Source organism: Uranotaenia lowii, chromosome 2 (assembly GCF_029784155.1).
Source record: "Uranotaenia lowii strain MFRU-FL chromosome 2, ASM2978415v1, whole genome shotgun sequence".
NCBI classification, from domain to species: Eukaryota; Metazoa; Arthropoda; class Insecta; order Diptera; family Culicidae; genus Uranotaenia; species Uranotaenia lowii.
Window position 1 is genome coordinate 164,158,931 of NC_073692.1, and position 24,359 is coordinate 164,183,289.

At 34.0% G+C, this 24,359-nt stretch overlaps 1 protein-coding gene across 1 annotated transcript in view; it reads left to right on the plus strand.

The window, feature by feature from the left end:
• The first annotated feature begins 13,492 nt into the window (after positions 1 to 13,492).
• The window catches only part of LOC129742053 (fibropellin-1-like), a 120,642-nt gene continuing 109,775 nt past the window's right edge, over positions 13,493 to 24,359 (plus strand). The window contains exon 1 of the mRNA XM_055733900.1: positions 13,493 to 14,689. Within this exon, the coding sequence (XP_055589875.1) occupies positions 14,070 to 14,689 (620 nt within the window). The 5' untranslated portion in view covers positions 13,493 to 14,069. The remainder of the gene's footprint in view (positions 14,690 to 24,359) is intronic.

A 24,359-nucleotide genomic window follows, 5' to 3' on the forward strand; every position in this document is an offset into this window, starting at 1 on the left:
CTCATTCTTACCCTGTTCTGGAACCTTCTTGATGCCAATTCTGATTCTAAACCAAAACTCAAACCAGAATCAGATTCGAAATGAAATCACGATCCTAAACCGAAACTTGATTCTGAATCCTGATACTGGATCCTCATAGTAGATCCTGTATCTGGATCCAAATTTTGAACCCTGCTTTTAAAATAAAGATCATGGTTCTGATGTCGGATTTCGGATTATGATCTTGATACTAGAATCCAATCCTAGTCCTTCGTCATGATCTTGAATTTTGATTCTAAGTCCTAGTTCTGGATCATGATCCTTATCCTGAGCCCTAATCGTTTGTCCTTATGCTTGTTATAGATCCTGAACTTCTAATTTACTCCCGGATTCAAAGCTTAAATATTGAATTTTGGTGCTGATGCTTATTCTTTCGGATAACGACCGTGGGCACTGTTACTGGAATTTGCATTCTGATGCCATAATCTGATCCTGATCATGATCTGGGATTCTGGTTCTGTTATCCTAATCCTGAATCCCTGGATCTGATCCTAGATTTAGAACCGTGATCCAGTGTTCTGTCTCGGAAGCCAGTCCTGAACTCTTTCCATGTTTCTCGACTCTGATCCTTATACCTTAAAGAAATTCATAATACTCGATCTTGGTCCTGAATTTCAATCTGAAATTCTTATTAAGGGAAAATTTCTGGACTTTTATACTGGATTTTGATGGTGATCTGAGCCAGAATATAGATCTTGAAACCTAGTTTTTGGTCAATTATCTAATATTGTGATCCCAAAATCTCATTCCGATTTTCCAGGATTCTGATTCCAATTCCAAATCCTTGATACTCGATTCTGGTCTTAAATTCTGAGTCCAAATATTTAATCTTTAATCCAGTTCTCACTTTCTGATACGGAAGCCTTTTTTCGTTGCTGCTTATTTCGTCGATTTTTAATCATCATACCAGTTTATGAATACTGTGCCTGGATTTTGCAACTTGAATCCTGATCCCGGGTTCAATCTTGATACCTCCCATGAATGGAGATGTAGAGATGGACTCCCATAACTTTTTTCTCAGAATTCAATATTATTCTCAATCTTAGGGAACAAGTGTTTTTATTTTACAGTTTTGTCAAAAAAAACACGAATTGAATAACTATTCTTTACGTATTTTCAAAGTTATCCAGAAAATTGAGGTTGAGAAAAACTTATTGAATATTTGGATTCAGTACCCCTGTATAAGTAAAAATCATTTCTGAGATCCCTTGCACCTCGGAAAAAGGTGAATTTTGTTGTCTTGTGTTATATGTGATGCTATTTTCAGAAAATTCATAGGCAAATCATTCCAGACAAGATTAAATTGAGTAATTTTACTTCAAAATTAGCAATCCACATCACCAACATGATAAGATTTTCATGAATCAGCCTTTCGAAAGCCTATCCCTATCCCAGAAATTAAATTAACAAAATTCATGCATCTAAAATCAAAAATGTAAGCTGTCAAATTTAATTATCTGGTTAAAAAATCTGTGAAATTTGATTCTTTTCATAACTTTGAAACCTTGCTCAACATCTCAATGTAATGATTTCATACGGAGTTTCAAGGTAAAAAAAATCGCCGATTATAGAAAAAATTGAGGCTTCACAATAACATTTCAATAAATTGTGAAAAAACTTCTCAGAAATAAGCACAGACAAAAGTCGCTGTGATGACGAATTAGATCATCGCATCGGTTCGAACAAAAAAGGGTTTTTTTTTTCAGAAAACGGTTCAAATTTTTTAATGGAACGTAGAAAGACTTTCAAAATTTTTCGTCATTTATAAATAAAAGAGAAGTGTTTGAACAGACCATTTCAGAGGGGATTAAATAAGACAACCTATCTCGTGATCGTCCCACTTGGAAGAAAATTTTTATTTTCGATTCATCGATAATTACAGTTTTACTCGCGCATTTAACTAACAATTAAACAATACATACACACTTAATCTTTTCTCCTGTGGTCGGGACGATTTCCTCCTGTATTTTTAACAGCTGAAAATTACAGGACGATCTCAGGACAGAAAAACACTACAGGAAAACAACTGTCAAAATCACCTGTAGGTTCGAAACAGTTTCCTCCTGTGGTTTACAGGAAGATTCAAAATTCTCCTGTAGCCTCGAGAATGCTCCCTCACGATATTTGCATAGAACTTAGGTATTTGTTATGCAGAAAATTAAAAACACCATTTATATCGAATTATAACATTTTCTCCTTTCCATCTTTATTCATGGTTCAAAAAGGAATGGATTAATTGTAATATTGATTAATAATAATAGTAATATCAATTGAGCGGTTGTACTCCATTTACCCGAAAACCATTGCCCAGAATGAAAAATCCCCAGAATTCCAATCGCCAGAAAGATCCATTCCCCAGAATTTTTTTCCCCAGACGAACCATTCACCAGAAAAATTTTCGCCAGAATGTACTATTTCCCAGAAATTTTTTCACCAGAATGAACCATGTACCAGAATTTTTTTCGCCAGAAGGACCATTTCCCAGAAAATTGAAAAACATTTATCCTTACTAGAAATTATTTAAAAAAAAAGGAATTGTTACAAAAAAAAAATGGGGTTTCATAACTCTATTCTTTTGCGGCAAGGCCGCAACCAACGAGGATGAAGAGGCTGAGGCGGCACAAAGCCGCCGAAGCTCCCAAATCCGAGGAGGCCGCCGACCCGCCGTCGGAAGCGGCGGCCCTAAGACATTGGTCTAGGTCTGCCGGGGCTTCCTAGGTCTGCGTGAAAGCTAGGGGTGATCCCTTAGCCCCGTCCGCCACGCGACAGCGTGAAGGACAAAACGTCTTTCAAGTTCGAACGCGCAGCGTGAGGAGTCGGATACCAAAACGGTTTTTTAAAGGACCATTAAGCATAGAATCAATTAAAGTACCCAAACCATAAACAAAGCACAATATTGGTTCTAAAATAAATTTAGTTGGAAAATTTCAAAGTCGTAGTTTCATTTAAAAAATCATTTTGAAAAAAATAATTTCGAATCATATGAAATATTCAAGAATTTATTAGAAAAAAAAACAATTAATAATACTAGGGGAAAAAATCTGGGATTTGTGCCATTCTGGTAAATGTTCCATTCTGGGGAAAAAATTCTGGGAAATGGTCCATTCTGGGAAAAAAAATTCTGGTAAACGGTGCATTCTGGGGAATTTTTTTCTGGGAAATGGTTCATTCTGGGGTTTGATTTCGGGTATTTGTCATTCTGGGAAAAATTCATTCTGGGCAATGGTTTTCGGGTAAATGGGATACAATCCAATTGAGCCTGGGTGTTCGTTTAAGCATTTTGTCTGAAAAATAAAAACAATTTAGTTAGTCAATTTAGTTTCATACACATATGAATTATTTAAAAAATTACCTCCTTCAGCCTTTTGATTCAGTTCTTGCAGGTCATTTGGGGTTTCTGGAAGGCAACCTGATAAAGTACTGGAACAACGAATGCAGCAAAGGCCAATTATGTCCTTTTTGTTCTACTTCGAACACCACCAGTGGATCCTCTGGAACAAAAAACCCTTCGGCAACTCCCGCTGTTTTTGTGGCCGCACTTCATATGCATTTCTTCTATGAAAATGAAAATTATTATTTCGATACTGATAACATACATATGTAGATAACTTACTGAGCTTTCGATGCTGGATTCGATGATGAAAGATTGAAAAAAACGAACATGACCGTTCCTTGAAGTTTTCTTCTGGACTTTGTCGTCACCGCTTGAATATTTCTACCACACACGCGGTATCTTACTCAACAGCACAAGATGAAAAGGGATAAAAAATAAAAAGCGCGACAGAAAACGGTTGACAGCTGATGCGATCCTACGTAATACAGGACACTTGTTCGAGTTCCTGGGCGTTCGTAGACATTTCATCGCGAATTTCAGGAGATATGAAGCGTCCCGAGATTCGGTTGAGTTCCCACTTGAGTTTCGTATGAATTGAGCAGCTTTCCTGTGATACAGAGAATCATGGTCCCGAGCAAGATAAATGCAATCTTATTGTGTACAAAACAAGCCAACGGTTGAGTACCAAGTGAGATCAATCGGGAAGCTTCTGACGTTTTCCTTTTGTAAAAAATAATATTCAATTAAGATTTTAAACCAATTAAAACATTCAAATAATTGAAAAATGATGAACCCAAGTAACACAGATTATGCCAACAAGCATTAGGAAGTTTTATTATGGTTTAATTATGGCATTTTTTTGTGCAGCTCGTTTTATGGCGGTTTTATTATGGTCATGCAGAATGCTTATAATTTTTTTTTCGACCATATGTTTTTAGATGGTTTTGAAAACGCTAATAAAACTTTTATTAAACATGCTGTTTTAGTTATTTTGAAAGAGTTGTGAATGCTTTTTTTAAACTATAATAAAACACAAACCTAGAAGTTTGCTCCAAACTTTCTTTTGCATGTTCTATAATAGCACTCAGTGCATGATTATTAAACCGCCATAAAACTTAGTGACAGTTCTTGATCAAGATGTCAAAACAGGACACGCTCAGATTAGATAGCACATATTTGAATTGGAACTCCCGTTTTTACACATTTTTGGTAAGTTATGCGTGTTGGTTTTGAGTTAAAATTAAAAAAATACATCTTTGAAAACTTGAAATCACCGAAAGTGGTATGAATATTTTTACAATATGAGTATTGAGGGAAAAGGCCCAAATAGTAGGAAAAAAATTGTGGCTTGACGCCATCATTAATTCAAGATGGCGGCTTCCGCTTTTATTTTCAAAGCTGTAAATTACTAAAAATATCGCGAAACCTTCACAATATGGTTATTAGGTGAAAGTAATAAACGAGTAGAAGTCAAATTTCGTTGCCCGTCGCCATCTTAAATCCAAGATGGCGGCTACCACTCAACTTGAAAATACTGTAAATGACTGAAAATCGCATAAAACCTATATTATAGGGGTATAAGTTGAAAGAAATCAACCGGTAAAAGTTGAATTTCGCTATCTGACGCCATCTTGAAATCCAAGATGGCGGCTTCCGCTAAACTTTAAAATGTAGTGAATGACTTAAAATGACATGAAACCCAGGTGGTAGTGGGTGGAAGGGCTTAACGAGTAGAAGTCGAATATTGCTATCTTACGCCATCTTGAAATCCAAGATGGCAGCTTTCTATAAACTTTAAAAATGCTCTAAATCATTGAATATCGCATGAAACCTCCAAAATATTTGTGTTTGTCAGTTGGGATAAGCTATAAAAAGTTTATTTTTGCATTCTGACGCTATCTTGAAATCCAAGATGGTGGCTTCAGCTGAACTTAAAAATACTGTAAATGAATGAAAATAGCATGAAACTCCCAAATATATTGTATTGGGTGCTAAGGCTAAATGATAGAAGTCAAATATCTCTTTTCGCGTTTCTCTGAAAATCTGTAAGTGACTGAAAATCTCACAAAAACCACCACAATAAATCAGACGGTTAACAGAAGCAACATAACCTTATAGTTTTCGCTAGAATAAGACCAATACAATTTAAACATAATAGCATGATAGCAATAATAGAATTACATAAATGGCAAAAAAAACAAAAACTATAAACAAAACAAGAAAAGTGCTAAATGCATTAGAAACATAATGAAAAAATAATAAAAGTGATTTAAAATGATCTAAATTGTCTAAAAATAGTAGTTTTAATGTAGTATTACGTGAAAAAAGTTGTGTTCAAGCGATTTTCATTGATTAACAGTATTTTAAATTCAGTGGAAGCTGCCATCTTGGATTTCAAGATGGCGTCGGAAAGAAAAAAATTGACTTCTAGTTTAGCCCTTTCACCCAATACCCGTATAGTGGTGGTTCAATGCAACTTTTTGTCAGCATTAAGCATTAAAAGTTGAGCGGATGCCGCCATCTTGGATTTCAAGATGGCGTCTGATAGCGAAATTCAACTTCTACTCGTTTAGCGCTTTCACCCGATACCCATTTTGTTGGGGTTTCATGCGATTTCAAGTCATTAACACTATTTTAAAGTTCAGCGGAAGCCGCCATCTTGGATTTTAAGATGGCGTCAGACAATGAAATTTGACTTCAACTCATGATTTATTCCACGGGTCATTCAAAACCAATCCCTTTTCATTCAAAAAGTCTGTCCTCATTTACTGTACTAATGATTAACAACTCAGAAATGAGGAACTCAACCTTAGCGTGTAATTGGTTGGCTTGCGAGAGAAACGTCAAATCGTAGCTTTTTTTGGGGTCATCATTAAACCATAATAAAACTATGAATTGATCACGCCATGTTGGTTGCAAAATCGAAGGGCACAAAATGACGCCATGTTGATGGATTCACAATGCAAGCATTGGAAAATATTTTTTCAGGCCTTTCTCCATCAATTCCATCATGATAGACCATCAGATTTGACGAGGCGCATTTATTTTAAGATACTATTTCATATACATTTTACCTGAAATCTTGACTGGCAGTAGAAAAGACGCTCAATATATGGTTAAAACATTGTTTTTTTAGCTATTAATTTTACCAGATCATATCTGAATAATGCAATCATCATTCATCAACCATTATGGTTGCTGGAAAAAATAAAAAAAATCTCCGAGAACTGACAGAACCGAAAAAAACAAAAATTTCTAACATGTTTTATAATAGCTTTTTAAAAGCTTTGGTGACCAACATTGATGACCAACAATTATATGTCTTGATGACGTTTCTAGGGTAGGGCCAAATAGCCTGATTTTGGCTTTATTAGAGTCCAGGTGATGTTATAGAATGCGCTTTAGCTTTTTATGAAGATTAATGCGATAGTCCAAACGATATTTTGCTGACCATCATAAAGCTTAAATTGTTACTTGGGAAGACTTAGTGGCCTTTTCAATTTCACCTGATCTAATCAGCTTAAAAGAAGAAAAAAAAGTTTGTTCAAGTACATGTATATTTTTAATCCTTTTTCAGATTTGATACGTTAAGCTCTGCAAACTATCATTACCTCAATTTTATTTTAATGTGACTCGCGGGTTAACCCCCATCTCCCTCCAGCGAACGAGGTATGCTTATCTACACTCAAAATTTTAAATTCAAAATCAAATTATGATAGCTTATTTAAGAGTAACAATCTAGACAAATAACTAATACCAAAACCTCAAAAACCCATCCGTAGTTCAAAAGTCTTCTACAATTTCGGAGGTTCTGGCTCCAGATTCTCATAACCCAAGTTGAATTTCTGTTTTCGTATTTCGGATCCTGTATACAGTTTAGGATTTTTAATTTTCAGATCGAATTATCTTTAAAAATTTGAAATGAAAAGCTGCTTTGAAATTCTGATTCGAATTTGGTTTTGTATTTCATATCAAATTTGAATCCTGTTTTTCGAAAATCATATGCATTGTCGATATTTTTTTTATAATAATTTTCCGAAAATGAAAAAAAGATTTTTTGAAATTTTAAAATTCGAAGTTCTTAACATTAATTTTTACAAAAAAAAAACAAACATTTTAAGCTTCAAATTTGCGATCCAAATTGAAAACTCAGAACTCATCATTTGAAATTCTTATTTTAACTTCTGACTTGGAATAAAGATTAGGAAATTGTATTTTTGGCACATTTCAGAAATCGTATAGACCCTTCTCAATCCTCTTCCCTCTGCTCATGTAAAGCTCATAACCAGTTAAGTACCCACGACGTTAACAGCTCCCCGCTTACTAATACCTCACATAAGTGAAATAATCGATTAACTGGTTTATCGTCGCGGTGAATTTTTTTACCGAAAAAAGTCGATGAAAACAAAAAACAAACAAACAAAAGTGAAATAAATACTCGGAACAAAATTACATTATGAGTTATGCAAATGCCTTGAAAAAACTGCTTGTAAATAATTAAAAAAAGAAATCGTATATTAATTCGAAAACAGATTCAATTTAAAAAAAGATAAAGCTTGTAAATGAGTATTTTAATCAACATAACATTATTGAGGAATTCAAGAGATCATGAGCTTAAATTTTTGTCGTCAATTTAACTTCAAGATTTAAATTCTTTATTTAAAATAATTTGTACACACAATTTAGGTAAATACCACATATTTTTTGTGTCAGACCATTCAAATATGGGATAAAAACCAACTTGTTAGAAGAACGGTTAACACTAAAGAGAATTTTTATTTGATTCAAATTCATGATTTCAACTTTTCCCGCGATTTTGAACAATACAAGAATAAATTAACGGATTGGCAACATTATAGCGTTTAAAAATGTGATGAAAAACAGCTTGTCTACTTGTAGGCGTTATTAATTCCAGGATGTTCGAGATCGAACATATTTAATTTGAGGTAATTTTCTAAGTTTTGTTATATAAAAAAACCTGAATTTAATTTTTGAAAATCGTTCACAGTACTTGATCTTCACCTTAAAAATCTGCTCAAAATTCTGTATTTGCTCGGTGTATTGTTTAACATTATCAGTAGGTATTGCAGTTTTTTTTTTAAGCCAAATTTCAAACTAAAATCATAAATTTGGTTTAAGTTTTCATCAAGCAAATTTGATCTGAAAAATTTTCAGATTTTTATTTTTGAATATTTAATTAATTTTCATTGATGGTTAAAATTTTTGAATATCCAAAAGAGAAGGGAAGATTGGGCTGTTTGGTTTAAAGCACAGAATAAGTTTTTTTCTAGGAAAATGAAGGCGTACCTTAAAAAATGTATATCACGCTCAAATCAAATAAGTTTGATCTTTAATGTAAAAGTGCTTAAAAATGAATCATCAATAATCATATAGTTCCAAACAAAATTTGTCTTTTAAATTTCTTTTTTTCGTGTATTGCTGGGCCAAAAATCATAGATGAAAATGAATCACCAAATCTCCCACCGTTGCGCATGAGTCGGTTCTTCCTACGGCCTTGACATTATTACTAATCACTATGAAAATTTAAAAAAAAAAAAACGTTTTTATCTTTGCAAATTTTGAGCTGATATGAAAAAATCAAGAAAACAATTTCAACCTTTACTTTATTTTGCATGTCTTGTTCTTCCAAATTTTCAACTCCACATTCAGAAAGATTTTCAAAAATTACACAAGACCACAAAATTCACATTTTCTGTGGTGCAAAGAATTTAAGCGCTTACTTTTTTTTTAATTTTTTTTAATTGAACATACACCTCTCTCATGACCTCTGGCTTAGTAGACTGAAACGCTATCCTTCAGGCCACGGTTGGCGGCTTAGATTATTTTGTTACCATTAAAATTTTTAAAATAGGTGGACATTATTTAAGAAAACTCTGCGCTTTTCTAACAAATCTTTAAAACTTAAGAAAAAAAAAGTATATATAACTTTATTCAAGACCACAATAATTTTTACCTTTACGAAAAAAACTAGAGATGTTTTCTATTTGGATATTATTTAAAATTCTGTGAAGTAATAAATTTGTTAAGGATGTTTCAGTAAATATTAACTGAAATGAATTTAAGATATTTTTATAAGTTCGTTTCTTATCTTGTCGTTTTGTAAACTTAAACAAATTTGGTAAATGAAATAAAAGTAATTTTTAAAACTTTCGGTAATGTAAGAAATATTTACGTGTATACATTTTTACAGGTTTAGACTTTTTCAGAAATTCAGAATCAGTTTTCACTTCCATATAGATTTGTTAGTTCATCAGTTTTATAATTGTTTGATGTATGTTATTATAAATAATTTTTTTTAGAATCGATCATGATTTTTCAATTTTTTTTTTCGAATATTCAAAAACGATTCTATCTGGTAACTTTAAAGGTTAGTTTTAATGTTTTAATTAAATAAGCATTTGTTTGAACTCTCAATACAGTAGTTTCTCGATTTTATCACAATTCGTTTTTATAATACTCACCAAATTCACGCTCGATTTTATCACGGTTATTGTTTCGATTTTATCACGCTTTTTAAGTTATCATTCAGAAACCATTTCCAGGTCCTTAATTTTCATTCAAAACTTTTTTGGTTATGCGAATCATATAAAAATGAAGGAGAATTTAAGCGTTTTTGAAAAGAGATAAGTGTCTCTGATTTCTTTGTTTAACTTGTTTATTTTAAAGGGTGGCAAGCGTAATCCTTATTGGATAGCCTTTAGTAGTGTCTGAATTGATAATATTGGAAGACCAAAATGAAATTCTGCTAGCTTTGCCTGAAAATATGACTAAGATTTCTGTTTTTCTACATATAAAGACAAAAGATTATCTGCACATAAAGCAAATTTCGAGAAACACACTGTAAAAGTCTAAGTTGAGCTAATTTTAAAATATTTTTCGAATAAGTGTACTTTTTAGTTCATCAAATGTGTTAAGATTAAAATATTGAAATTTGAAATTAGCAGAAAAATTTTTTTTGATGCTAATTTCTTTGAACTTTTTTTCAAAAATGGAAATAAGAGATCCATCAAAACAGAATAATTCACTTTAATAAGACGTAGTTTATCAAATGGATATACAACATGGTTTTATTTCAAGAAAAAACCAAAAAAATTGCTTTAGAGAGAATAATTTGAACTGAAAATGATCCTTTTTGTTCAGTAATCTTTGATGCCTTATGATCAAAATTTATTGATACAAAATGTTTCTACAACTGAAAACATTATAAATCATTGATTAAAGACATTAAAAATACTTTTTTCTACTTCAATTTTTCGTTTCGCCAAATTCACGGTTTCGCCATATTCACGGTGACATTTTTTTTGACCGTGATAAAATCGAAAAACTACTGTATTTACAACACAGCTTGGAACTCCTTTTTTATCAGTTTCATATTTGATCATTCAAGCAAATCAACCATGTCTGAACCTGTAATTTATCAGAGATGATGAATTGATTAGGGGAAAGGTTTCCTAAATGGGCCTATCGGGTTAAATGACCCTACGGCTGTTTGATGAAATGGCTGACTAGACAGCTTATCTGACCAATGCACTTTGAGGGTGATACGCTTAAAACATAAGGCAAGAAAGAATTTTATAAATTTACAAACTCAAAAAAACTTAAAAAATCATACAAGGTTTTTATTCATTTTGATGTAATATTTCGACTTTTAAAAATTATACGTATAGAAGCTTAAAACAAAAACTAGGATGGTTTTTGTTTCTTACTCAAATGAACTTAAGAAATTAAACATATTTCAGCTTTTGTGGAGGTTTAATAATGATTATATAGTGGAATAATAGAGTGTTTTTGTATGCCCCCATCATGTTTGTAAAATGCCTCCAGCCTTAAATAACATGTTAAATAGAATAAAAAAATGATTTTTATCATTGAATCTTCAAATCTAAGCTCTAAATAACATCTTAAGAGAGAATTGAAGATCTAAGAACAGGTTTGATAAAATTTTACTCATGGATGAACTGCCTCCATAGTATGGCAACCATAACTTTTGTTTTATTCCAAAAAATTATAATATACATAGATTTTTATAAAACTTCAGCTTTGTCGTACGAAAATTATTACCTTCTAGCAGTTTCAATGAAATTATATGAAAATATTGCCCAAAAACAGAAATTTTGTTCAAAACAAAAATAGGCGCATTTAGCCCGCACGGTTTGAGGTTCGGCATTTTAGACAACATTTATAATAAAATCATTTTCTTGGAAACAGAAAAAAAATTTAACATAAAAATTACTTCAATGTATAGAAAACAGATGCCTGCATACGTGTATATAGTATTTGTACACATATTCGATGTGATATTTGATTAAATCAGTGTTCGGCTTAATAGGCGCATATAGCCCGCTCCTCCCCTACGTTGTATTTCAAATTTACAAATTTTTAATGTTAACTTCAATCAAACATGAATTTTTGAGGCCATGTACTTTGATAACTTTATTTATTTAATTTGATCTTCGTAGATGGTTCACAGTATTTAAACAATTAAAACACTATCCTATTCTTAGTCGCGAATGCCATAAAAATGGTAAAACGACTATAATCGAGAAAAAAAAAACACTATCCTATTCTAGATTTAAACACATTCTTGGATATATTAAAATCGAAAACACTAACTACTTCATTAAAACGAGCACAACATGTATCTAAAGGATTGTTTTGACCATATTGGGTTCGTCGAACAGCAAGCCTGAAGAAATCCTGGGATCGAGTAGTTCTCACTGAATGTCGATAATTAAAAGCCGTTGCAGAAAGACGCGCCTTGATGCCAGCGTTGGCAAATTTAGTAGCAAGCAGCATTGTTCATAAGGCGGGAGGTCAGATGAATCGTTCCATGGTAGTTGTCGTAGAGCGTATCTGATAAAGCATCATTGTATCCTCTCAATCCTATTCGAATGTACCGTTTGATATGGAGCCCAAATTTGCACCCCGTACTCAACAATGCTGCGCACAAGAGCACAATACAGGGCTTTCAAGCTATAAAAGTCATTAAAGAATTCCGTGTTTCGACGGATGAAGCCAAGGACCGCAAAACCTTTCGCTATCGTTGAGGAGATATGCTGTGAAAAATTGAGCTTACAATCCAGGGTGATTCCAAGGTCCTTGACGACTAATGTGCGGCTCAAAACGGTCGTTGACATTTTATTTTTCGAAGTTGATGGGATTTCGTTGACGAGTGAATGAGATGGTAGTGCATTTGGCAATATTTGGAGCCATATCGATGTGATGACACCAAGCCTGAAGAAAATCGATGTCCTTTTGAAGTGCGCAGCAATCCACTAGAGATGAAATTGCACGGAAAATTTTAAGATCATCGACGTAAAGTAAGTTTTCCGACTCAAGAATGGCGCATAAGTCGTTGATGAAAATAAGGAAGATCAATGGTCTTTAGTGGCTCCCTTGAGGAACACCAGATGTGACTGTAAGAGCTTGAATATAAAATTGAATTTCTTCTCTGGTTTTGATCACTGACACTTATTAAACTCATACTTTCATTATTTTCAGATTATTTTTATCCTGGTTCATTTCTGACCTAATCTGTAAACTAATTTAGATTTCAGATTAGACTTTGTTTTTAATCTGGTGTTATATTTTATGTTTTCTATTTCTGAGCATTTATGCAAATTGATGCTGTGCAACAATCAAAACTGTTGAATTGGTTTTTTTTTTGACAGATATTTATTAGTTTGAGTATAATAAAGTTATTTACATCAAACAATATTTTTTAACGATTTATTCAATAATGCAGTAGAGAGTTAAGAACGAAACGATGGAATAATTACAATGTATTTTTGATGACAATGTGTTACCGGAAAAATAAAATTGAAATCATTGCCATTAGGACGCTGCTTTCAGGTTAAAATTCTCAAGTTGGTCTGAGATGTTGATATATGAACGTATTAAATTTAGAGTTAATGTATCAGTATCAAACAAACTGATAAAAATTTCTCATTCCATTGCAGCCTTCAAACATTTTGAACACAAATAAACATTTAAAAATAGCTTAATTGTTGCACAGCAATGCATCATCCACCATGCATCGCCATGGGAAATTTAATTTCGAACTCATCAACTTTCATTTCTTCTCCATTGCAGATTCCAGTGACCCGGGCAGAACCGACCGCAAATGATTAACATCAACCCCGGTGAAACATCGGAAACCCTCCAGGCTGCTGCTGTTTTACCTCACACAGGACTTCCGTTTAATCAGCCATAAAAGGTTTCATTAAATTATACGACTTTTTCTGCTGTGCCCCAGAAGATCCCGGGAAAATATTTATTTTTCGGGGTAGGGGTGCAAAATAAATAATTCTCCCACGCTTGGGATGAGTGAGTGTTGAAACATCGGTAAATCGGGAAGCGAAGTGTGTGCCGTGTTTCGGTATATCAAACCGTAATTGATAGCGCGTCCCGATAGTGGGACGGAAATTGTTGAACCAGACCGCCATTCGGGGCGACACCTAATTGGATCCGAATCGAAACAAAACGACAACGACGAACGGAAGAATCAATGCGGTCGGAAACATTATTTATGCGGATCGTTGAAGGTCCAACAAAAACAACAACCGGTAGCCATTGGTCTGGCAATCATACGGATCAATATCGGAAGGATGATTCCGACAACTGATAACCACATCATCCGTAGGCTTCCGTTTTCGTTGCGGTTTTGTGGCAGATTATGTTGAGCTCGAAACGCGGCCCGGTGACATCCGGACTTGCTGGGCGGCTTTCGATGATTCTGCAATTGCTGTCTGGTTTGCTACTGACGCATCATCTTACACTTTCGGATGGAGTCGCCATGGCAAGTGAACCCTCCCTCGCAGCTTCTTCGCATCTTTGCGGGGGAACTCTAACGGCCAGCCACGGGGTCCTGCAGACGCCGAATTTTCCGGAACGATTTCCGGTTCCGATCAGCTGCATCTGGATCATCGATGCTTCCGCCGTAGTGGCAACAAATATTTCGATCGTGGTCTATCTGACCCAGCAATACGTGCTAAGTGGGTTGCGATTTACCGAGTACATGTACTACAGTGAAGATTTTAAGGTGCCCAGTACTAATGTGTTTGATCTGACCGAGGATGAGGTCACGAATGTGCCGTGGATTAAGTTTAATAGCCCGTATTTGGAGATCCGATTTACCATGGATAATCTTTATGGAACGCATTTGAGAGCGTTGGATCAGTTGCTGGATGTGTATGGCTTTAACATCACGTATGAGGTGGATGCTGTAAAGCCGTATCAGTGTAATGCACTGCAGTGTCGGTTTCTGGGCAACTGTTATGCCAAGGCTGATTTCTCGTAAGTATCATGCTTTCCTTGTAACTCATAATAGTTGAAAAATTAACAACGTTTGATAAATTCATTATTCTCTCTATTTTGTGGTTTCAATAACAGTACTGTAGCAATTTCTTTTATGTTTTCTTGCCTCAATATTATATTTACCTTCAAAAGTTTGTCATAATAATATAAGTCAATGTTTTTTGATTCGTAGACATTATACAACTTTTATTCCATAAGTGTTATACAACAGATGAATAGCCATCTACTAGTTTTTCTGTTTAAAACTTCAATGAATCGAGACAAACTAAATTTTAAAGCTGAGGAGTAGAACTAATTTAGGCCGTGCATATGACTCATTTCACGCACTTACATTCCTAGTGTTGAAAAAATCTGTTGAATTAAATGATTTAGCAACAGGAATTTGGTTTTGGAAATGAGATACCGTTTATTCATTAATGTTTGTCAAGTCCTTACAAACTAACTTAGACCTTTAGTGATTACAATCTTGTTGCTTATCCTAAATGATTCTCAACACTGAATCAATCCTTAAATATTATCATGTTCTGGGCAAATCACCCAGAATAAACTATCAACACTGCAGGGTATCTCATAATCACAAGCTGTGTTGGCTGAGTTTAGCGTGCATGATGACAACATTTGTATTGTTGTCATCATCATTAACCAAAAGAATCGGTTTTGGCTTTGTTCAAATATGGCCGCGAAGGATCGGGTTCGGGAAAGTTCGTGAGTTTCAACCGGGGAACTGAGAAGAAGGGAAAAAATACGTCAATGCTCACAAAAATTGTGCAGCCAATGATTGAATTTGTGGCAATTTGTTAGAGAAAATTACAAGGTTTGAGTTAAAATGAGAGAAACCAGTGCTGAGAGTGAAATTGTACGAATTGTTGCAAATTGTGGCATTTAGTGAAGCAGTTGTGGAATTTTTTTCATTACCACTCCAAATGCAAAGAATTTTCTCTTGATTTCAATCCCTTGGTATCAACGGAATCAATTAACTTTTACTGTGTTTCTGGAAGAGGATGGAACCAAAAATGTTTAGTTTTCACATTTATTGATTCATATATTTAATTTTATTGTCAAAACAGATATAGTTCCTTTAAAAAATGAACAGTTAAGTTAAACATACTTCAAAATCTCCTCCAAGACGTAAAACTGATCAAATTCAAGTTTTTTGATTGCAGTTTTGCAGTTTCATAGATGTACATGGTCGAGATTCGACCAGACCGAACTTAACGCCAATTTCAAAATACTTGATTTTATTAGGAAATTTCAATGTTGGAGACAGTAGAAATGGTAGAAATTCGTTCCGTCAAATATAACTGAGAGTCACCTCAGCGGTAAAGATTAAATGCATGTTTTGGTCATGAAAACTGTGCGAAATAATCTTATGTGTGTTGGTTTCCTCGATTCTAAACAGTTCTTCGGTTCGTCAAGAACTAATATCTGATGAAGTAAATGATAAAAAACGTTCCCGAGGCTTCACGGTGCAGATTGTTAGTATTTTTTAAAATATCCTACAGCCAGACTGAACCGAATCCCTTGAATTTTGTTTTTCAATTTACTTGAGGGAAGGTTAGGAATTTTAACATTGAACGATAAAAGATGCTTTATCTGATTGCTTACTGTCGTTTAGAACGTAACCGGTAAGTATCAATCAAAGATATTTCTTATTTCCAAAGTGGGAAATTTGTATTTCACTCTTGCTCAACGCAAAAAATCATTTTTTAAGCATCAGCCATACTCGTTGGGTGCTGCTGATAAAACGCCTATATGTTGTCTTCTACGTTTTGCACAAATTTCCCAGTCAAATGATAGTGCATGGATATTTTTTAATCATTTTTGTTCGACAAAAGTGAATAGGGTGCAAACTTATTGCTATCAGTATTCAGTTTTCTACTTATAGTGTAATCATAAAGGACCAGTAGGGGAGAATGAGGATACTCGATCCCTGATGATACTTGATTCCTTCACTATATCTCTAATCAGGAATATCTTACAAATGTTCTTTAAAAATGAGAAAATAGAAAAAAAACAACAAAGCTGTTTTCGCAACAAATTAAAAAAAATCGAGTTGTTAAACTTTGTTTGAAAAATTTCACAAAACGTGATTAAAATATCTTTTTAATTACTTCAAAATGAAAAAAATATAATAAAAATATTCATTCCAATATGTCAATCGTTAGATTATAATTAGAACTTCATTATGCCTAATTTTCAAGCAATAGGAAATTTTCAATTTTTAAGAAGAAGTTTTCCGAATTGTATGTTATGGATATAATTGATCCCTAGAGTCCAAAATTATATATTTTTCTTATGATGATATGATGAATGATACATTTAAAGTCTGCTTCATTTAATATTGGAAAAAATTCTTTTGCTCATTGTGGCGCTCCTAGTGGACGGATTGGAAACTTTTTTCACCCACGTGTCGGGAAATTCATTACCTTTCACCATGTATTTATGTCATAACACCAAAAAATAGCATTTTGTAAACAACCGCCATGGAAGCCGAACGGAGAGATCAAATTGTGCACAGTTTTCTTGAAAATCCATTGTTGTCGCCATCGAAGCTAGCTAAACAGCTTAAAATGCCCAGAAATACCGTATGGCGTGTTATCAAGCAGTACAAGGAAACATTGACGACGGCTTGGAAGCCGCATTCGAAACGTCGGAGTGGAACTGTCGACCGGAAACTGCGTGGGAAAGTCATCAAGGCCGTCAAGAGGAATCCCAATCTTTCAGACCGCGATTTGGCCAATAAGTTCCAGGCCGCTCACAGTACGGTGCGACGAATTCGTCTCCGGGAAGGAATAAGGTCATTCCGAGCCAGCAAACAGCCAAATCGGACGCTGAAGCAGAACAATGTGGCCAGAATCCGTGCTCGAAAGCTGTACGACCAAGTGCTGACCAAGTTCGACGGATGTATTCTGATGGACGATGAGACCTACGTGAAGGCGGACTTTGGGCAAATCCCAGGTCAAAAATTTTATTTGGCGACGGCTCGGGGGGATGTACCTGCAAAATTTAAGTTCGTGTTTGCGGATAAATTCGCCCGCAAGTACATGATTTGGCAGGGGATATGCAGTTGTGGACAGAAAACCAAAGTCTTTCTCACTGACAAGACAATGACATCAGAAGTCTACAAAAAAGAGTGCCTACAGAAATGGATTCTGCCGTTTATTCGTGCCCACGACCGTCCAGTAATGTTTTGGCCGGACCTCGCAAGCTGCCATTACAGCAAAACGGTTATGGAATGGTACGCAACGAACGGGGTCAGCGTAATACCGAAGGACCTCAACCCCCCAAACTGCCCCCAGTTCCGGCCGATAGAGAAATACTGGGCAATCACGAAGCGGAGGCTTAAGGCAAAGGGAAAACTTGTTAGGAACATGACTCAAATGAAGAACTGGTGGAATCAAATCGCCAAAACGGTGGACTAAAAGAGTGTGCACCGCCTAATGTGCCGTATTACGGGAAAAGTACGAGAATTTCTTCGAAACAGCTATGAATAATTTTTTAAATTTTTTTTATGAAAGAGTAAAGAAAATGCTACATTTGTATGAAAAACAAATTATGAATTCGTTAATAAATGACTGAACTACACGCAATTGTTTGTGTTCCAATATTAAATGAAGCAGACTTTATGTATCATTGGTTATCATGAAATTACTTATATTTGTCCAATAGCTAATGTTTACCCAGTAATTATCTGTTAAAAGGACTAAAAATACTGCAATTATCTGAAATTTATTCAGGAAAATGCGCGTTTAAGTATGCAATGACTTTAGGGTAGTAGACAAACTTTTGGATTTCTCTTTGTCTGATACTTACAAACTCCGGAATTAGAACTAATATGGCAAAACATAGTTAACCGACCTTTTATCTTCGGATAAAAATCAAAACAAATAAGCTCGGGAAGCGCAGATTTAAGACTCTGCCGACGAAAAGTCAGAGAAAATGAATTTTTGATAAAAGACAGGAAGAGCACAAATTGGGAAGACTGTTGCTAAGAATATTTTCAGATTGGATAAAGGATATGTAGAAGAAAAAAATAAACTTTTATGATTTGAAAAACCTTTGCAAAGAAGTGAATGTAGAATTTAGATGAAGAATATTTGAAAATTTTTTTTAGAGAAGTCGGTAAAAATTTCTGTTGAGAATAGATATGATAAAGAATGTGGAGATGAGATGAAGGATATTCAGAAAAAAATAATTTCAGGAGCCTTTGCTAAGAATGGATTGTAAGATTACGATGAATTGTATTTGAAAATTTATTAAAAATAAATAAAAAGTTGTATTCGGCAACACTGAAGATGAATAAAATAAAATAATGTCCATGGCAACGTTTGTGATTTTAGCAACACAAGCAAAACAAACAAGACAAAGTCAAATTGATCTATTTTTGTGAACGACTGACGTGTCTGCGTGAATCTCTGAATTAAGATTCGTAAAATCACGACAGGGATCAGAGGTGCCAGGTGTCATGATAAATCAGGATTTGTTCTGATTTTCGAAAGACTGTCTTGATTTATTCTGAGTTTTGAAAAACGGTCAAAAATGTAGGTACTAAGTTGTCCTGATTTTCAAATATGTCTCAATTGCTATTGAATATTTAAACTATCAGGAAATCGAACTAACATGTAATAAAATAGTTTAACCGATAGTAATGTTTAGTTCATATGATATTCAAATGCAGTGCTCGGCATCGCTAACTGAAAAATTAGCGCCGCTAATTAAATCGCTAACTAATACAAAGTTAGCGATCGCTAATTAAATACGCTAAATGTGCGATAAAAGCTATCGCTTTAAGCTTAAAGCGCTAATCGTTAATCGCTAACTGTTTATTTACCAACATTAAGGTCGGAACAAATATCATTTTTTTTTAGTTACGCACATCCCTTTCCGATTTTTCCAACTCCCCAAGGGGGAATTAATGAAGTTTCAAGTATTTAATTTAAAATTAGATAAATTGATCGTATTTTCATAAAATTATATGAGCAAAACCAAAACTGTCAAAAATAGGAGTTTACGCGAGTCTTTGTGTTCTATAAATTAAAACAAACGATTTTCGAACAATTAAAGAAAGAACATGTGGAAAATGGGAGCTATATCTCTCTTTTTTTTATTTAAATTTTGGTTAAAATTTAATCGATTTATCGGTTTTGTGCAAAGTAGATAGTATGCAATTTTGTTACAAATAATCTTTTGAATTGCACTGCAATTTTGCAATATTTTTGTTTTGGCATTATTTTACATAATCCTCATTAAAAATCTTTAGCCTGTTTTCCCCTTTTTCAAATTTGCAGGAGCATTGTCAAACGTGAACATTTATACAATTTCTATTCGAACTTAAAACGAAGGCTACAATAGTGATGTTATCTTATTTTTGTTTAACTGATCTGTATAATCTCTAAAAAACTGTATTGTTAAAAATAAATAGCTCAATCTCTTGAAAACAAATGCTGATGAAGAGATGTTGAAAATAGTTTTATATTGTTTAACACCTTTTATTTGTAAAAATACAAAACGAGTTTGGCTCCTTAATGCCTAAAGGCCGTTTCAAATAAAGAAATTATAAAAAAAACACCTTTTATTGTTTTCTTCTTCTGTAAAAGTTGCTAAAAAAAAGTGCTTAAAGAGAGAAAAATGACACTTAATACATCTTTTCTCTAACTCTAGTACGTATTCCTCCAATGAATCCAATTAAGCAATCAGAATGATGCAAAATGTCACTTTGACTTGATTAAAAAAAAAAAAGTATATTCTATCACTAAGAATTCGAGAGATTGATACAAATATATGGAAGTTGGCGATCTTCAATTAGCGGAACCAAAAAAATAGCGGAACTTTTCAATTCGCTAAATCAATCCAACCTTAGCGGCAAAATTAAATCGCTAACAAAAAGTTAGCGGACTAACTAGCGAATAGCGGATTAGCGCTTTTGTGCCGGACACTGTTCAAATGGTATTTTTTCATATAAATTGCAGACCAGCCAAGTCAGTGCATAAATAAAGGCGTCTACAGTATCTGTATTTCGTCTTCATTTTTTTTTTTTTTTCTTAGCGGCCCACCACACTCCCCCATAACAAAAAGCTCATTTGAGCCCTCTGGTAATGGACGCTAACTGTTCTCAGCATGTCTGGCAGCAAACAAGAAAATAACATTAAAAACTCAAACGCGGACAAACTTTTATCATGCTGAGAACGTAAACAATATTATTTACTACGAGGAAGTATGAAAAAACTAAAGAAAACTTTACTCAATGAATCTCAGTGGAAGAATATTCCTTTGAAGAGATCCATTGTAATGATTAACAAATTAATTATTTATTTATAAGAATTGATAATAAAAAACTAAAACTAAATAATTAGAACTAAATTTACTGCTAAGAAAATTATCAAAAAAAAAATGCTAAATTAGTGGTTGGTTATTGGTTTAGGTTTACTTTGAAGTATTGTATTAGTTTGATCTTAAAAATGTTTCTACTAGAGCTGTTTTTTATATCTTCTGGAAGGCTGTTGAACTTCGTAGGACCAATGAAAGAAATTCGACGTTGACTAAGACAGGTAGAGGCTGTGCTGCGCATAAGATGGTGAGATTGACGGGTTTTATGAACTCTCCGGCCCGCATTAAATATCAAGTTTTGGTTATGGTTAGACGAGTGCAGATTATCGAATACGTAAACTACGGTTTGCAAATCGCACAGTTTAGAGAGAGGTAATATTTTATGAGATCTATCGGAATAAAGTAAATTGGTTGGGTAAAGACGGGGAAGATTATAGATTGTTTTAATGCAACGATTCTGGAGGGTTTGTAAACGGGAGAGGAGGGACAATGGTGCTCTACCCCAAACCGCTATCAAATAATACAGACGGGAGTGTATGAAGGCAAAATAGAATTTCAGTAAAACATGACGTGGAACAAATGCTTTTACTCTCCATAAAATACCGCTAAAAGATGATATTTGTTTTTGCAATTGATCAATGTGGAAGCGCCAAGAAAAAGTTTCGTCTAGAGTTATTCCCAAGTACTTGAAGTTTGTTACCTTTTCAATTATTGTAGTAGATAGTTCAGGATTGTTGTGTGGTTCGATTTTTTTCCGAGGAGAGTGAAAAATCATGTACTTTGTTTTAGCAAGATTCAAGGTCAGGAGGTTGGCGGAAAAATAACTATTAAGAACTCTTAAATCTTCTTCCATATGGTTGATAATTATATTGGAACAGTTTGCGGGATAAAAGAGAGCTATATCATCTGCAAACAGGCGGGGTGTACCGTGTAACGGCAACTTACTGAGATCGTTTATGTAAAGTAGAAAGAGTAAGGGTCCGATATTGCTGCCTTGCGGAACACCAACCTCCAGCTTTTCTAGGGAGCTCTTTTCTTCTCCTAAGCAGACAAATTGCTTTCTATTTGACAAATAGCTGCGTATTAAGTCGTTGACTAAGCCTCTCATGCCATAGCACTCAAGTTTGTTCAACAATATTTCGTGGTTTAAAGTTTCAAAGGCTTTTTTAAGGTCAAGAAAAAGACCGCCTACAATTTTTTTCGTGTCTATTTCACAAATGACAGAATCCATCAGCTCGCAGATTGCTGTAAGCGTGCTGGATCCTGATTTAAAACCATATTGTAAACGGTAAAAAACGTTGTTTTCATTTAAAAAGCTATTCATTCTGCTTATCAAAAGCTTCTCGAAAATTTTGCTGAAAACGCTTAAGGTTGAAATGGGTCGATAATTATTTACCTCGAGTTGATCACCAGACTTGAAAATAGGGATTACTCTTGCAGTTTTGAGGCATTCTGGTTAAACTCCTGTCTCTATGATTTTGTTAAAACATTCCGCAAGAATTTTGGCCAAATGTGTACTGTGATTTTTGAGTACTTGTGGCGAGATATTGTCTGGACCACTAATTTTTTTGTTTTCCAAAGATTCAATGGCAACAGTGACCTCGTTAACTGAAGCAGGCCGCAGAAACAATGAGTTGGAAACCCGGTTTATATGCGAGAAAGTGTTGAAATCAGGGTCTCTAGTAATAGTGTTTGCGAGAGATTTTCCGATGCTGGTAAAGTAATTGTTAAATGTAATACAAACTTCATGTTGGTTTTCCTCGACGGTGTTATCAACTCTTAAGAAGATGTCGGATTTAGTTTTCGTCCTTCCGAGTATTGAGTTTATTTTTTTCCATAGTTTTGAATCAGATGTATTGCTCAAAATATTTTCATAATAAGTACTCTCACATTTCCTCTTACAAACTTCTACTTTTTTCGAAATATGATTCAGCATTTCTTTCAAATGTGTATTTTCTGGATTTCTTTTTACTCTTTTGAGATAGTTGTTTTTTATTCTGATCAGTGTCCAAAGATCAAAATTTATCCACGGACAGTGATTGCCTTTGAGCTTAATCGATTTCCTAAGTTTTTTTGAACAGGCGTTTAACAAGGAGTTGTAGGTGGAAGTGATGTTTTGAATGCACAAGTCTGCATCTTCTACAGCACTAATTCCTCTCCTCTATTCAGGCAATTAAAGAAGATTTTGTGGTGTTCTGAAAAATCCTGATTTTTCTTTAAAGTGTCCTGATTTTTGACAAAACCACCTGGCATCCCAGCATGACAAATTAGGACAAAACAAAGTGTTTTTTTACCAAAAAAAAACATCCGAATCAATTTATTATTTATCGAAACACATCTGCAAATTAAAATCGTATTTTAGGCTTCCAATAGATCCGGAAAAAATCTGGGATATTTAATTTTAACGAAATCCGGGCACTGTGGAAACACCGGTAATAAGAACAGATGTCAGGAGTTAAATGATAGTTCGACTTTTTAAGTTAAGGAACAAATTATTTCTACAAAATGAGCCATAAAAATTTAACCTAATGTAATTGATGAACATAAAAAAACGCCATTGTGAATCTACATGACCATAAAAATGAAACGTTATTCCTTGTAAGTTTTTGAATTATTATTTTATCAATTTCTAGCCAATAGTCTTATAACGAAGCATGACAAAGATTCAAAATGAATATCTTTCCTCCAAAATCACGAGCTCCAGATTTGAAACAGCATTTTTTTGGCTCATTAAATTGAACTTGCTCCTTACCGGTCGGCCTTCCGGTGTTAGTTTGTGAATTAAATTCACAAATTCAATTCAGGCTGTATCTGAATTTTCCTTTTAGTTTCGTTCAAACTTTTTGGATGGACGAATTTAAAAACAATTCTACATTTTTTTCAAAGTAGGAAGCACTAAGTTTATCTAGAATGATTTTTGAATAAAACTACATGTAATTTGTTCGTTGTTTATTGAAATGTCCTTTTCAATGCGATGGAATGAGAGGAAGGGAAGGGGTAATGAAACTTGTCATTTATTTGTATGAATATTAAAAAATCGAAAAGATTTGCTTGTATTATAATCTATGAACGTGATTGTTTTTTTAAACTAACAAGTTTATACTTAATTCCAAGAGTTAAAAGCAAAATGACGCTTTGTTGTGCTGAAATTTTTGTTACAACAAATTGAGAATATTGTTGACCTTTTTCTACGATATTTTATTAACACCGGAGGGGTCAAATGGCATTTTTGAACTTCATTAAGCCCCTACAGATTTTGAGCTTTCAAAAAATATTTTTAATGCATTTTTAAACGTTTTTATCTACTTTCTCAAGGTTTTTG